At 41.2% G+C, this 17590-nt stretch overlaps 1 protein-coding gene across 3 annotated transcripts in view; it reads right to left on the reverse strand.

Annotated features, from left to right (window-relative positions):
* HMGN3 (high mobility group nucleosomal binding domain 3) overlaps positions 1-11402 on the reverse strand; it is a 32453-nt gene extending 21051 nt beyond the window's left edge. For all 3 annotated transcript variants that reach the window (XM_079939471.1, XM_079939470.1, XM_079939472.1), the window contains exon 1: positions 11106-11402. In XM_079939471.1, the coding sequence (XP_079795597.1) occupies positions 11106-11333 (228 nt within the window). In that variant the 5' untranslated portion in view covers positions 11334-11402. The remainder of the gene's footprint in view (positions 1-11105) is intronic.
* Positions 11403-17590: the final 6188 nt, after the last annotated feature.

Below are 17590 nucleotides of genomic sequence, written 5' to 3' on the forward strand. Positions count from 1 at the left end.
GATCATATGGTAGGTCTACTTTTAGTTTTTTAAGGAACTAAATGTCCATCGACAGATGAATGGATAAAGAAGATGTGGTACATATGTACAATGGAATATTACTCAGCTATAAAAAAGAATGAAATAATGCTACTTGCAGCAACATGGATGGACCTAGAGATTATCATACTAAGTGAAGTAAGTCAGAGAAAGACAAATATCATGTGATATCACTTATAATGTGGAATCTAAAAAAATGATACAAATGAACTTATTTACAAAACAGAAACAGACTCATAAACTTAGAAAACAAACTTACGGTTACCAAAGGGGGAAGGTGAGGGGGTAGATAAATTAGGAGCTTGGGATTACCATACACACATTACTATGTATAAAATATATAATCCACAAGGACCTACTGTACAGCATAGGGAACTCTACTCAATATTCTGTAATAACCTATATGGGAAAAGAATCTGAAACAGAACAGATATATGTATAACTGAATCACCTTGCTGTACACACCTGAAACTAACACACATTGTAAATCAGCTATACTCCAATATAAAATAAAAATAAAAAAAGATTAAACTTACAAAAATAAATTTTTGTCAGATAATTCTAAAAAAAGTTAAAAATTAAAATTAAAATAAATAATATTGCATGTTGACAAAAAAGGAAAAAAATTACATGTTGAGATGCACATAAATGTACTATTCTGGGTTTTTAAATGGTCACACACACAGACACAAGTATTTTTATCTCACTATTAAAAGTAAAGGCAGGGGCTTCCCTGGTGGCGCAGTGGTGGAGAGTCCACCTGCTGATGCGGGGGACACGGGTTCGTGCCCCGGTCCGGGAAGATCCCACATGCCGCGGAGCGGCGCAATGGGAGAGGCTGCAACAGTGAGAGGCCCGCGTACCACAGAAAAAAAAAAAAGTAAAGGCAACACACCAAATCAGTTCTATCATTTTTAACAGTACTTTACATTTCTCTGTATACTTTCACCTTGTTGCTGTATTTGATCCTCTCAGTAGCACTGAGATACACAGGGACTGTCTTAATATTCCCATTTTACAGATGAAGAATAGAGACTCGAAGAGGTCAAGTGACTTTCCCCCAATAAAGAGTTGTGGAGACCACACTAGACCCCAGTCTTCCAACTTTTACACCAGGGATTTTAAAGGGACGTTATCAGATAGTGACTTTATTTTCCTATTTGCTCAGACATGAGTTTATTTCTACTAAATGATAAACACAGTTATGATGTTTCTTATATTTTTGCAAAATGATTCAGCTAGCTCTGATGTGATGGACATGTGACCACTCAAAGGGGGAACAGTAAAATTAAAAATTTTAATTAAGAGAAGCGATAAAGGAAAGCAATGAGAAGTGGATAGAAAAGATACAGTTAAAAACTGTATTATGTGGCATATATATGAAACTTCAGAAGAAGTCTTCAAAGCTTCACACGTTGATCACCTCAAGCCTTTGGTATGTTTACCTCCTACATACACCAGGCCCAAGACTCACAACTTCCTGCGAAGTAGGATTTAACAAATTCTGTCCAGTACTGTACTGTAAAAAGCCACAGCTTGTACCCAATAAAGAAAAAACAAAGAGAGAGAAAGAAAGAAAAAAAAAAAATCTCTTGGGGTAAACTTTGTATTTACCTTTGTATGGGGTCAGAATAATAAAGATATAATTTTAAAATAATATCCCTTTACATCTTTTAAAAATAACTTTTGTAATTAAACATGAATCATTTGGTAATCCAGGACTGTGAAATGAAACTCCATCCAGTTCTAGGTCCAACAGCTTTGCTAAACTATGAGGTTTTTAGCACCTGCTAAAACAAAACACCTGCTCATTTTTAAAATCCAATGTGTAAGCAATGGTGGCTTAACATTTACATTATAACCTCTCAATATATTGTATAATATGCAAGTGTGTTTACATGTTTCTGGTCACAGGGGAATATCCCTATTATTTGAAATATAACAAATTAACGAAGACAATACACCTTAGAAATAGTAAATCCAGCAGTTTCATGGTGGAATTTGAGAAAATATGAAGTTTTAGACCCTCAATACTCAGATACCAAGGCTTGGATGAGGAAACGTCATATATATACCTTGTATATGACCCTACAGTCCATTAGATCCTGAAACACCCAGAAGGCTTCATGAGAACGTACATCTTTCAGAAGCCAGAGGCCTGGACCCTGAGGGCAGCCTTAGGGCATGATCACAGATAATAATGACTTGTGGGGTACCTTCCTATGACTGGTACCTAGAAACAACGACATCAGCCTATATCTTAATAAAGACAACATTTTAAACAGATGGACACGCACACATTTACATAACTCCTGAATCTTCCCTGTTTCATTTGTTGGGCACCTCGATTTAAATAAAAATACACGAGGCCAATAGAAATAAATATTTACGGGAAGTACTGTGGTGTCATGGTTAGGAGAAAAAGCTTGAGTAAAAGAGGGCTGGGGTAGAATTCCTGGCTCTGTCCCTTCCCAGCTGTGTGACCCAGGGGAAATGCCTTCATTGCACTAAATCCCAGTCTTCTCACTGTGGATGTGGATGGGACCGGCCGCAGGGCGCGGTGGTTCAGAGCACAGGCTCTGAAGCCAGACAGCCAGGACTGCACTCCCGGCTCGGCCACACGCTACCTCTGAAGATGTCAGTGTGGAGAGCACACACCTGACCGGGTGGTTGGACGATTCAGCTCATTAACGCAAAGTGCTGGGAACAGTGACTGAGTCACAGAAAGCCACCTACATGTTATTTACTGTGAGATGAGGACAGCCTCGCAGGACGGCGGGGAGAATAAAATGAAATAATATGAAATTGCACCGTAATACTTGCCACACAGGTTTATTTCTAACAACTTCACATATTTTTATTTAATTTTTATTTTATTCTAACGACTATAAAGCACAAAGCTCAGGTCCGGTACAGCCAGGTATTCAATAAGTGGTAGCTATTTAAATTTTAATGGGAATAAATATGTGTATATATTGTTACAGATATAAGTTCTTCTTAAAATATTAAATTTTGGAACCAATTTTGAGATTTAAAACCTTTTTCTGTATCTCCCTACTTCTGATTATGCATATCATTTACTTTCTGGGACTGAACATGCATTTGCCTTGGGCGTATATAAATGGCCCTGTTTCTGGACATGCTCACAAGATGTAAAAAGACTGGACTCAATAAATACCTTGACCAGGAACCCACACATGATTCCGCTGAACTCTTCCAAGAACGCAGTTAAATGTACAATAAATAAGCAGCCAGTGGGAGAAAATATTCAACATTTTGATTCGGTTCGTTATCTTCAACACTGATTTTTAAATTACTCAGGAGACTAACATCGTATTTCAACATACCAGGTACTGTGAAAGCGGACAGATTAAACGGTGTTTACTTCAGTCGCCATTTCCAAATTGTACCCCGCAGGAAAGTGGAATCTATTTAACTTTGGTGTAAACAAAGGCAGTGCTTTAGGGGAAAAAATATAGGAAAAGAGGATCACTTGGTAACTGACTTGCCAAGGGAATTCTAATGTTATGTGGCAATATTTTTAAGCATAATTTTTTCTCTGAGAAAAATCAACCATGTAAAAATGCACCAGATGAAAGCTTATGTTCTTTCAAAAACACTACCTACTCCTATAACTGCAGTTAACTGGCCGTACAGGGTGAGATCTGTGCACCATTGGTCCTACAAAATGGAAGCTTGGCTTATCAGAAGCCTGTTATTTCACTGTAGTTCTCTTAATAATTAAAAATATCAGCACTACAATAATGAGTATCCATTGACCGTCTCACACACGCCAGGCCCTGTGCTAAGAACTGTGCGTTCACCATCTCATTTAATGCCTCCAACGACCCAACGAGGTAGAACATATTTTCAGCCCAGTTTTGCAGATGAGGAAACCGAGTCTCAGAGAATTAGGAACTCAGAAGCTTAGGGAGGAGTTAAGTAACCTGCCCTAAATTACACAGCTAGTAAACAGTAAAGCCAGGCTATATTGGACTATCTCCCCAACGAGGATATGAAATAATTAAAGTTACTACCTTCTTCCCTTGAAAACAATTCATTCATGCACTCGTTCAGCAAACAGTTACAGTACCTGTGCGAGGAGAGGTAGGGGGATTAAAAAAAGACCAGAGCCACCCAAGACTTCATGGTCAAGTGGAATTAGAAGGATTACAAAGTTAATTCAAAATTAGGTAATCAATCAAATAACATGTGTCAACTTAGAAACATGGTCCCAGACAACCACCTTTTAAACACAAGAGGGTGGTTACAGAAAAGCATAGGGGCCAAGAAATCACTGAATCTTTACTAATGAGTGAGGGTAGCTACCATACACAATCTAACCCCAAATGTTGGAACCGGCCTTGAATTTAACTTCCTTCTACTTCAAAGAAAGCAAGACTTCAGAGATCACCTTTATTAACAAACTAGCACTGATCCTCTTGTGATTTAAAAAAAAGAAACTATAATCCCCAACCCTTTTTTTTGCGGTACACGGGCCTCTCACTGTTGTGGCCTCTCCCGTTGCGGAGCACAGACTCCGGACGCGCAGGCTCAGCGGCCATGGCTCACGGGCCCAGCCGCTCTGCGGCATATGGAATCTTCCCGGACCGGGGCATGAACCCGTGTCCCCTGCATCGACAGGCGGACTCTCAACCACTGCGCCGCCAGGGAAGCCCTCCCCAACCCTTTTAACCAAACAACCTTCTGCCAGTGTTTTTTCTTTGGACACAGAGTCTGACCAAACTTGAATGCTCAGAGCTCATAGTTTTTCTTGTGGCTCATTATCACTTCTTGCCGTGAATTATGAACACTGACTGTATATTACGTACCCCGTCAGACTGAAAGATCCTTAAAAATAAGGGCCTTTACTCATTCACTTCAAAAAGGGTTGGAAAAAACAATAATGCGCTTACTTTCCCAAGGTGATGGTACTTTGCATAAAGGTGATGCTTGATAAATGTTTATTTAACATGAAGTGAGTGAAGGAATGAATAAAATGTATAACCCTGGCATTTTGGAGCCTTTACTCAAATACAGGTTTCATATCAATATTGGCGCAATTAAATTCAGCAAGTATTTATGGATGGCATACTACATAGCAGGCCCTTTCACATTCAGACTGGGTAACTCAATACGGCTAAGAAGGCAGTTCTCTCCAAACTGACTTACAGATTCAATTCGATCCCTATCAAAATCATGGCAGGCATATTGTAGAAATTTACAAGTTGATTTGAAAATTTATATGGAAGTGCAAAGGATGTAATAGCCAAAACAATTTTGAAAAGGAAGAACAAAGTGAGGAACTGACATTACCAGTACCAAATCTTACTATAAAACCACAGTAATCAAGATAATGTGGTATTGACGTATGGACAAACCTATAGATAATGCAACACAACTCAGAGGATAGAAATCGAACCTTTACATTATGATGAATGATTTTCAACGAAGGTCCCTAGGCAATTCAGTGGAAAAAAGATGGTCTTTTTAACAGGTGGTGCTGAGACAGGTAGGTATCCACATTGCGCACGTGCGCGCACACACACACACAAAAGAATTGAAACCCTTATCTCATACTATACACAAATGTAATTCAAAATGGATCATAAGCCTAAACATAAGAGCTAAAATTATAAAACTTCTAGAAGTAAATATCTGTGGCCTTAGATTAGGCAAAGATGTATTAGACAGGACACCAAATGGATTCCATCAAAATTAAAAGGCTTCTGTTCTTTGCAAGACATCAAGACAAAATTTCTTTAAAAGCCATAGACTGAAGGAAAAGATCTATAAATCGTATATCTGATAAAGGACTTGTGTCCAGAATATATAAAGAACACTTACAACTCAATAATAAGATGAACAATCCAATTTCAAAATGGGCAAAATATTTGAATAGATGTTTCACCTAGGATATCCATTATGCTAGTAAACACATGAAAAGGTGCTCATCATCATTAATTATTGTGGTAAATTAGACTAATTAGAAGGCTATAAGCAAAAAACCCTGACAATACCAGCTATGAGCACAGATGTGGAAAAACTGGAACCCTCATTCACTGATGATACAATTACTTTGGAAAACAGTTTGGAAGTTTCTTAAAGATAGACTTTCATACCACCCACCAGTTCCACCCTTAGGAAACTTCCCAAGAGGAATGAAAATATGTCCGTGCAAAGACTTACATACAAATATTCACAACAGCGTTATTTATAATAACCCCAAATTGAAACAATCCAAATGTCCACCAACTTGTGAAAGGATAAACAAAAAGTCGAATACCCACACAGTAGACTATTATTGGGCACTAAAAAGGAATGAGGTTACAGATACATGCTAACCCATGGGTGGACCTCAAAAACACTACGCTGAGTGAAAGAAACCAGACGTAACGGACTACATACTGTGTGATTCCTTTTATATAAAATTTCCAGAAAAAGCAAATCTATGGAGACAGTAGGTTAGTGGTTGTCTAGGACTGGGGTGGGAGTAGGGACTGTCTGCCAACAATGGGAGAGACCTTTCTGGAGTGATAGAAGTAGTTTAAAACTGGATTATAGTAATGATACACAACTCTATAAATTTATTAAAAATCACTGATTTGTATACTTTGAATAGATGAACAGATTTTATGGTAAGTACATCATACCTCAATAAAGCTTTTTTTTTTTTTAAACGAAATTATACCCCCATCCACATTGCTTGAGAGTTGCTGAAGTGTCAGTGTCACTAAGCACTGGGCAGTAACACTTCCAATCTTTTCTTTAAACCAGACGGGTTTTAAAAACTCACATCTCATTATTCTTAATAATATACTATTCTCTGACTTTTAGTAAAATTAAACATTTTCATCTATTGAGTCTGTTATTTTCTTACAAGGATGTACATCTTTTCCATAAGGACATGTGAGCCTCCTTATCTTTCTAAAATAGCACACTATTTTCAGTGATACGTGGTACAAATTACTTTTTCCCCAGTTGTTCATAAATTTTAAAATTTTGTTAACAGAGTTTTCTTTTCTTTGCCATACTGACATATTCATTTTTATGTAGTCAAAGTTATCTCTATTTTCATTTACAGAATCTGTCTCTGGTGTTATAATATGTGATACTCCTTTGAAAGATTGATCAGAAACCTTGAGTATTGTTAGTTAAGCATCCCACGTGCCAAGCCCAGGGCCTTTCTACTTTATGAAAAGAGATAAAACGTAATTTCAAATCTCAAAGCTAGAGGCAGACAGACTTTTCTTCCTTAAACCTTTAACTGTAAAAAGAGACTAGGGTTTACATCGCAAATTCCTGGAAAACTGCCTCATTAGAGAAAATTTCTGATGTGATCCACTAGACATTTCCAATAGTTCCAGTGATGAAGAACTGGAAAAATAAAAAGAAGGATGTGAAAATGTGTTTGCTACTCATGCCAGGACCATGGCTCTAGGACTTGCTGGCTGAGGTCTCTGTGTAGACCATCAGGTCATCACATAACAGCGTGATCTCTGTAAGCATTCGTGGATGTCTGACCAGAACAGTCTAGAACTCAGTCATTCACTGTCCCACCACCACCTGAGTCTAGGAATTAGTGGGTGGTGACCCACCACCCATTAGGTAATGAATAGAGGAAACTCAACTTTATTTAAATCTCACCAACTTGGGAAGGGATGGAACGCTAACTGAAGAACTCGTCACCACTGAGGGCTATACTGCTTCAAAAAATACTCCCGCAGTTATAAAAACCATTTGGTTTCGTGTAGTTATGACTATCACACACGAAGATATAGATAAAACTCACAAAGGTAAGACAGACTCAAGGATGTATTGTACAACACGGAGAATATAGCCAATTTTTTTGGTAATAACTGTAAACGGAAAGTAACCTTTAAAAATTGTATAGGGCTTCCCTGGTGGCGCAGCGGTTGAGAGTCTGCCTGCCTATGCAAGGGACACGGGTTCGTGCCCTGGTCCGGGAAGATTCCACGTGCCACGGAGCGGCTGGGTCCGTGAGCCATGGCCACTGAGACTGCGTGTCTGGAGCCTGTGCTCCGCAACGGGGGAGGCCACAACAGTGAGAGGTCTGCGTACCGCAAAAATAAATAAATAAATAAATAAATAAATATATTTAAAGAAAAGAAATGTCATAAGACTGTTTTCTATTAATGTGGATACTGTGGCCTTCGAGGTACAGTATATACCTGAGGCCTAGTCATGTTGAGATACAATCAGAAGAGGCAGCCAAATGCCTGAAAACAGAAAATGCCTGCTTTTCTCTTTGTATATTTGAAACCACCCCCCGCCAACACACACTTTCAAGACTGGCCCCAGTTCAACCTTCTTTCTTTATCTATCCTACAGCTTTTAGAATCTATACTATGTATTCTGGGACATATATACAGGCTTAATATCATTCAATTGTTTTGCGGCCACTACCCTTACCACCTCATTGAATTAAACAGAAGCTCCATGAGGGTAAACTTCATATCCCTATGGCATGCAAGCAGTGCTAGGATTCCAGATGTTTCTACTGACTTTATTAGTGCTGTTTCTTACTCTGCAGCCTCAACAGTGCTCATTAAATAACCTTTCTTGATTTCTGGGAGAAGTTGAAAAAAAAGGGGCCAAGATGGTTAAAAAAAGAAAAAAACATTGTGGGGACACTTTCAAAACTTATAATGTACAACAGGCAGTGCTACAGCCAAGAAAAAGATCGTGGAGCAATATGTACATGATACCCCAGCTTCACAGATCCTGCAGAGCAACAAACAGACTGGCTCCAGTTCTCTTCTTTGCGTCTAGGCAGCCTTTACCTAATGACTATTGGTTCCTATGTAAGTTTCCGTGACCTCCAGGGTTCCATGAGGCAGCTCCACGGTTTGCCTTGTACATGGGATGGCCATGGAAGCCATGTTTAATTTGTGGCTGCTCCTGGCCAGGTACCCGTCCAGGTCTTTTGGCCAGGTATAAATGAAGAGCATTTCTATTCATCAAGGAGAGCTTTCCCACCTCTGAAAACACTCTGATGTCCCTAGGATGCCACACAGGTGCCTGCATACAGGTCTTCCCCTAGTCCCAGGATGCCTGGCTAGCTTCTTTATGGCTAGCTTCTTCCCTGCCTTCTAGGGAAATAAAACAATAGTTAAACGCCAGTTCCTCTACTGCTCTTCTTTTCTTCCCTTCTATTTCCCTAAGAGAGGTGGGCAATGAGGAAGAGTAAGAGTAATGGTTTCACCAACTCTGACCCTTGGACAACAAGGATTCCGGCACATCAGGGTCCATTATAATAAAGAATTTGTGCACCTCTAACCTACTATTTGTCTAAATTTGTTATAATTCCCAAGAAAGGAGATGGCATCAACGCACTCAGCAACCCATTTCTTGGTGGCTCTACTAGAATTCCCAGCTTCGTCATTAAACCAAAGATAAAATGCTGAAAATTGTGGTCTCATTCTAATATCCTCGTTCTAGTAATGCAAAAACAATACTTTCATAAAAATTAAGTTTCAATAATGAACCTAAATTATTAGTACTCAATATGCCATCCATCTTCTTAGGCTGGGAGTCTCTTTGCATTTCAAACTCCTCTTGACACACCCACCACTAAATGAAGAGAATGAGTAAATAATGTCTGAAAATAAAGCCTCTAGACCTGCAGCATCTCATTAAATCTCTGGTACTAGCCATTGGTTGTTGAGACCCTTGGGTAATTCCTGTCTCTAAGCCCCAGTTCCATGGAATATCCCTGTCAAGGTTAAACGAGAGGATTAAACTAGATGTTAAATCAAACTCTGCCCACACTATGAGGCACATAGTATGCGCACAATAAACTCTAAGATTTTTTTTAAACTTTTAATAATAATGTTTTTTTAAAAATGGAGGCGACAAGTTTCCACCAAATTCTTAGTAAAGACAGATAAAATGGCAAAAGCTTCTGTATTTTTAAAGCTTCAATATTTAAAAAATAATTCAGTCATTTACACACACACAAATCATTCCACCATCTTTAACGGATAAAGCAGAATATTATTTGCCCTTTTGCTTCAGATTTAACACCCTCACTGGTTAACAGCGTTGGAAACACGAGGGCAAGGCATTTTCTTAGACACAGCCGCTACACAGCGGTTTTGCCTCGGGGTGGGAGGAAAGCCTTCCCTTCCTCCCTGGGACAATGACAAGTCGCAGCCGGACTCCGAGGGAAACGTGCGTCCCCATGCGAGTTACTTCGTGTCCGGGGCCTGTGCGGAAGGGGACATAATAGTCCGCCAGGAGTGACCCCAGTGCCCCCTACACACCCAGGGGCGCGGGAGCACGCAGACCCCGCCTTCCGGGACCGAGTGTGAGTTTGGGTCCCCGCATCGTACCCGGTGGCCCCTGCCCTTTGCAGCCACGGAGCGCGCGCCCCCGGCGGCGTCCCGTCCTGCGTGTGGCCAACTCCGCGGCTGCCGCCGCCAACTGCGGGCAAGTCCAGCCACCCCGGCCCCGCCTGCGCCGTCCCCAGCCCTGCCTGACACTGGAGTTGGTACATACGGGTCTGCAGCGCAGGCGAGCAGGGGAGTGAGCGCTATTTTAAACATGGCTTTCCCTCTCCTGTAGCCTCAGAGCCATCGCTGCGCACCGGCGTGGGCACGGCCCACATGGGAATAACCCCGACATCTGCCCGACTTATTGGATTCATTTTCGATCTCCCTATGCGTGGACTTGTTCCCCACCCCGCGCTGCTTTTCCTCCACACTAACCGCAACCTAGCAGTTTGTAAAGAGGAAACTCCCCTCCTGGAAGCGGGGGTGAAAAGCGCTTTTGCTTCTTGTTCGAGGTGGAAACCATTCCGGCTAGAATGAGTTCAAAAAGAAGGGAAGCCGGGTCGCCGGAAAGAAAGTAACATTCAGAGATCGATGGGGACAGAGGGAGGGCGCAATGTCTGCAACAGGCAACTGAAAACAAGCACTGAAGAAGCAAAGAGACTCGCAACCCCCGAGTTACTACCGAGTGCACTGCACGCCATCCATTGCAATGACAAGATTTGCTGTTAGCGCAATTTGAAGGCCTTTGAAATGTTTTTTGGTAAGACTTACCTTTCTCTTCGGCATAATGACGTTGGTGAAGCTAAAAAGTAAAGCAACGGGCTGGAACTGCTGCCACCGCCGCTGGAGGCTGCCCCCGCCGCAGTTGTTCACGCGCAAGGCTCGGCGTAGCCCGGCCTCCGGGACCTGAACCTCCGCGGCTCCCTCCAGGGGCCCTCTACTCGCTTGCCTCCCCGCTCCTCCAATGAGGAGCCCCGGCAGCCGGCCGCGAGGCCCCATTGGCTGCGGCAACGTTCTAAACTCCACGAGGGCACGCCCACCTCCGTGCGCACGGTACGCTCTGTTGTAGTTTCCACTTCACCGAAAAAAAAAAAAAAAAAAAATCTGCCTGGCGACTGAGCATGCCCAGTTCAACTAGTAACCCCCAAGCCACAGGATCCTGTAGTTTCGTTGTTTTGCCGCTCCCTTTTTGGATTGTGTCAGTTGGAAGTGTAGGCCTTCATAAGGAAGAAAAAGAGTAAGGATGGACACATTAATTTTATAAGGTAAATGTATACACAGCAGGCACTTTATATAGTTTCCTGTAAAAGCTTGTAATGAATGCTGTGTGATGGAGCGCTGTGAAAGTGGGAAGGTACTCTTATCTGGAAGAGTCTGGCAACCTTTAAGGGTCTCGGTTTCCCCTTCTAGGTTTCTAGTGACAATAATCCCTAAAATTGCTTAGGAATAGTTTCCTGAAATCTGATTACAAATCACTCACTAATTCAGCCACCTTCAAACCAGGCTTGAAGGTGAACAGAGTTCACCTTCCATATTTGTTATGGAAATTAGAGAAGACTGAAGAAGGTCAGAACAGATTATTTTATTTTTGAAACATATTTAAATGACAATTTAAATATGCATAATTTAATGTTTCTCAAAGTTCTGCAAGGCATTTAACAGGCATTGCAAACACTTCTGAATTTATGAAATCATGCTTACCCTGATGCCAAAACCAGTGAAAAACCACAAAAGTAAAGAGAGCTACAGACCAATATCCCTCATAAAATAGACACAAAAACCTTGAACAAAATTTTAGTAAATCAAGTAGCTATAAATGAAATATAACTTTTAAAAATTGTGAATCACCTCTATGTTGTATACCTGGAATCTATATAATATTGTACATCAGGTATACGTCAATTAAAAAAGTTCTTTTTAGTAAATCAAATCCAACAACATTTAAGAGAATGACCAGTTAAGTTTATCCTGGGAATGCAAAATTGGTTTAACCTGAAAATCTGTCAATGTAACTCACCGTATTGCTGGAATAAAGGGGAAAAAAACCCCATCAGTTCAATAGATACAGGAAAAGCACTAGTGAATGGTTAAGCAAATTATGGTAACTACATACAGTAGAATACTACTCAGCTTCATAAAGAGGAATAAAATATTCCTGAATGGATGAATGTCAAAAACAAAATGCTATGTGAAAGAAGGCAAATACCAAAGACCATACTGAATAATTCCACTCATATGAAATTATTTTTTTAAAAAAGCAAAATTAGGCATGGTTAGTTTTATAATCATATTAGAAGGCAAAAGTTCACATTATAGGAAAACACTAATGAAACCTTATGCTACAAATATGGCCAAATCCACTTTGGTCACGCAGAGGCTACAAATAGGTATTAAATAACATGATCAGGTAATTAATTTTAATGCTTGACATTTTTCTTTATTAATTTTCAAAGTAATGAATTAGTATCCTAGAAAACTCCAGAAGTGGTCAATGACTTTCTTTTTTGTAATATCTTTAGGAACTCACGGATTTTTATATATTTGGCATGCTTCAATCTATTGCCATTATTACTTTTTTTTGATACTCATATTGCCCCAAAAGACTTCTTTGTTTATCAGTAAATTCCGAGGAGTGTTTCTCTTGTTTTGATGTATCAACCTCTAAAACTGTAAAGTCTTCTCTGCAGGATGTGGATGCTGTCTTAGCCAATTTAGACAATGGATAAATGAAGAGAGTTACTTCCTGAAGAAGGAAGAAGGAAAAAGTGAGTAAACAAACCTCTTTTCCAATTCCAACTCCTCTCCCCTTCTTTCCTACTCAGAACAGTTGGAATCTTACACTGACCCCAGCACTTTTCAAACAGCAAGATGAAACCATTTTATGGTACCATGACTATCATTAAGGAAGATTGGGGAGGGAGAAGGGAAAAGAAAAAAGGGCAGAGCATAGAAAATATAAGTGCATTTCACACAGTAAAGGCAAGTCGTGTTTTATAAAGCGTTTCCATTTTCCATACGTTTCCACGTAAACACATACCACACATAGGTACATGTATGTGGAGTGTGTGTGTGTGTCGTAGGTTGTGTCTTGAAATGTATTTTTAGGATGGGTCTTGGTGAAAAAACCTTAAAGCTACTGCACAGTCCTAATGAATCTTGTGGATCTCTGGGGCTCCCAGCACTTTCTTCCTCTGGAAGAAAGGTGTTTAGTCTTCAGATCTCGAAAGGAAATCTTGAAAGGAAGGGATCACCTCCTTCTTGATCTGTCCCTCCTTCCCTCTTTCAGGCAGGCAAAGACAGGCTTTTGCTCTAAGTAATGGCAGTTGTGGAGAAATCGATACTAGAATTATATTTTGTTGCCTCTGATAGTTCTGTAATTCCTGGGTAAGTTACTATTCTTCAGTGAATAGGCCAAAGAACTCCAAAGGTGAATGAACGAGAAGTGGCAAAAGAATAGTCTTTTTTTTTGTATTTTTATCAGTCAAGTCTCTACTTGGATTGAGTGCTAACTTTTGAAGAGACCACATTTAGTTTTTGCAAAGTAACTGGGACAGAGAGCCACTGGTCCCAAATCATAGACACTGCCTGTGATTCCCAGACCCTAACCCCAACTTACTGAATCAGAATTTCTTATGGCTGGCCTTGGGAATCTGCGTTTCAAACAAGCTTCTCATGTGATTTTTATACTAGAATTTGCTTGGGCTCCTTCCTTCCCCAATTCCAGTTTTGCCAGGTACTACCCACCTTCTTCGCTAGTTGCAAGATTAAAAACGTCCCGCCCCAAGATCCTTAGAAGAGCACCTCCTCCCAGCTTCCCAGGCAGCGCTAGGCAGCTCCTCAGCCCTTGGCAAGATTAAATTCCCTGGCCCCCCCATCCTCAAAGGGAACCCAAGCTGAGCAAAACCCCACAAGCCACATCCTTTGAAGGCTCTATTATTTCAGTGATTGGACAAGCACACCTGGTAACTTCATTAGCAAGGAGGGCCAGGGCGTTCTGTGATCTTCCAACAGGAACCCCCTTTTTGTTTTTCCCAGCCTTCAATCACATTTAATCTGTGTGCAGATTCTTTACCCCAAGTGTGTTTTACACAGTTTTCCCACCCCTGGTCCTTTTCAGATCCAATCTCTGTGTTATTTACTTCACCTTCTTCTTGTTGCTGCCGCTTAAACTCACAGGAGTGTAATTAATTTGCTCTTTGTAGTTGCCAAATGACTATTTGGGCAGGAATTAGCCATGCTCAGTAGCTAGAACCAGGGATTGGGCTACATTTGTTCGGCCATCCTTTTTGGCCAGATTGTCCGCATGTCCAGCGCCAAGAGCCAACCAGGTTCAAGGTGGTGAAAGCTAAGGGAGGGGAATCCCCAAGGTTCAAGGCAAGGACACAGCAAAGTAAGGACACACCCCATCCCCTTAAGTGAAAAGCCACAGGCTGTCAGGTTCCCAAGACCAGTTGGGGTTGTACGTTCTTGCACACTACGGCCAGGGCGATGCACTGTCAAGCAGGCCCACCCCTCCCCTCTCAGCTGGGATCTCGGCACCCATTTCTGATGTCTTCTGCATTTCCTTCAAACCTCAGAATCCCTGGGAGCTGGTCGGAAATATCCAATAGCCCCATCCCTGTCACTATTCACAGGGGACCTGCCTTTCAGGGCAGATCAAACCATTTCCTTTTCTCAATGATAGCAAAAAAACACCAAACAACAACAACAGCAAAACTAGCCAGGTTTTGGGAAATGAGAATCAAATGAATCATTCTGGAAAACACCATAGAGCAATTGGAGATGATTTTCAGGTTAGGTTTGTTAAGAGCTGCTTTAATTCTCAAGCACTAGGTAAGAGTTAATAGAAGCAATAAAATGACTTTGCCAGGTCAGAATGAATTCTAACCACAAGGCGATGAATTTTTACCCAGCAGTGGGAAACTAGCCTGAAAATGTTCCATAATCTTTAAGGCTGCTTTCAAGCTTGGAGGGTTTTTGTTGTCATTGTTTAAGCATGAGATTGTGCTGTTCCCACAGAAAATCTCATCCTTTCCCCCCTTCTAATTCCTACTCCCACTTCTGCTGTCCAGAATCTTTAGCAAATGGCTTCTTTCTGTTTGTTTGTTTTTTGAATAAAGGTAAGAGGTCAAAATTTTTTGTTGTTTTAACTAGTTTAAAAATAAATTCTTTCACAGACACAGAAAACAAACTTATGGTTACAAAAGGGGAGATGGGGGAGGGGAGAGATAAGTCAGGAGTTTGGTATTAATAGATACATACTATTATATATAGAATAGAAAACCAACAAGGACCTACTGAATAGCACAGGGAACTATACTCAATATCTTGTAATAACCTATAATGGAAAAGAACCTGAAAAAGTGTGTGTGTACATATATATATATATATGTGTGTGTGTGTGTGTGTGTGTATAACTGAATCACTTTGCTGTACACTTGAAACTAACACAATATTGTAAATCAACTGTGCTCTCATAAAAAATTCCTGCCCCCAATAAATAAATTCTTATCAAAAAGCCCTGATTTTGCAATCATAAGGCCTGAATTCAAATCCCAAGCTATGATCACATTACTCAGCCTCTTTGAACCCTGGTTTCCTTGTTGTACAACGAAGAGAATAATGTTTATCTGAGGCAGACGCTGCTAGTTACCTGCCCTAATATTCACTCTGGTTTTCTTCCTTATTAACAGAATTCTGATTTTGGTAATAGTTCTGGCCAAAACAAAACAGAACCTTTCATCCTCCAGTTCCCTGGCAGAGGGAGAGGTAGCCACGTGACACTGTTTTGGAAACGAGATGTGTGCGGGAGTCATGAGGTTGTAGTGTAAACATCACCTATAACAGGGCGGACCCAGCCCCGCAGCTGCCTTCTGCCCTTGTTCCTCCCCTTTCCATTCTGGAAGTTGCTGGTAATGTCTGGAAGTAAGACAGCTGTCTTATGTCTGTGAGGTTGAAGGCCACAAGTTTAGGACAGAAGAGCAGAGAGACAGACATCCGGGTCCCTGTCCTGGCCCTGGATTGCTCCCTCCCAGACTGCCTATTACATATGGAAAATAAGCACCTTGCTTGTTCAAGCCACTGGAGCTGGGTGTCTGTGACATGAAGCTGAATACAGTCCCTCACCGGTACACGACCTGAAAGAATTGGTGTGAGAACTGGAGACGATAAACTATGGGGATGCACAAAATCCTGAAGCACAGTCCTTAACATATTTTGTTTGACGAAAGTATATATCTTCCCCCATGGATTGTAGGGGAGAGCACAGAAAAAAATTAACTTTTCCTGAATCCCTAGGGGCCTGACTTTGGATGTTTAGTGTAAACCTCTTAACATAACTTTAAAGTAGGCAGGGGTAAAAATTATAAACAAGTTTTATTGTTGGTGTGGCATGTGCCACCCTACACTGTGGCTTGCTGCCGTGTGTTAAGGGATGGATGTGTTGTCTTGTTGCTCAACTTCGTCTTTGCTGTGGTGTGCCTCCCTGGACGGAAGATGCTAGAGTCTAAAAACCATACCTAGAGCCCACTGCGGCCGGGGTTCCGGGTGGGACTTGGATTTGGCCAATCAGATGCACTAGCAAGAGATTTAGAAAGTGGAGACTAGGAGAAGGCCACACTTAGCTCTGTCTGTCATGTCTGCTGCTTTTCGTTTTCCTGTGACAATATCAGCAGAGATGCCAGGCACCAGCTTTGTGGGTTTTGAGGGGCAGGCTTCCCTGCATCCATCCTGTGGACACAGACTGTGGCAGGTGTAGCCTGGTCTGGAACTGGTGGCAATGGTGGCTTCCTGATTGAGAGACAGTTTTCATTCTCCAGGGGTCCTAACGCTAGTGGATTCCTGATTGCAGGAGAAGCACAGCTCCTTTGATGAGCCGGTTCTGGGGTGAGACTTTGGGAGGGTTTTCTGGAAGTTCAACCTACAGTCTAGTTCTTTAGTCCTCCCAACGATCCATGAGCCATTGAATCTTTGAATCTCTCTCTTTCTCCTTAAATTAGATACAGTGGGTTCTGTGCCTTGCATTTGAACTCAGAGCTATAGAGCTTCTATTCTTGCTTCTAGCCAAATATTTCCAGCTCTGAGAGGCGCCTTCTCTTCCCCCTGGATCTCTGCTTATGGCAACAGATGTTGAGACAGAGACTGGCCATGTGTGTCCCTGAGTTAGCACTGTGAACAAAGTCATCTGAAGACCCTTCCAATGGACACGGGGTACAAGAGAAAAGAAACCTCTTATTCAAGCTGTTGATATTTGGGGG

Source organism: Stenella coeruleoalba, assembly GCF_951394435.1.
Source record: "Stenella coeruleoalba genome assembly, chromosome: 12".
Taxonomy (NCBI): Eukaryota; Metazoa; Chordata; class Mammalia; order Artiodactyla; family Delphinidae; genus Stenella; species Stenella coeruleoalba.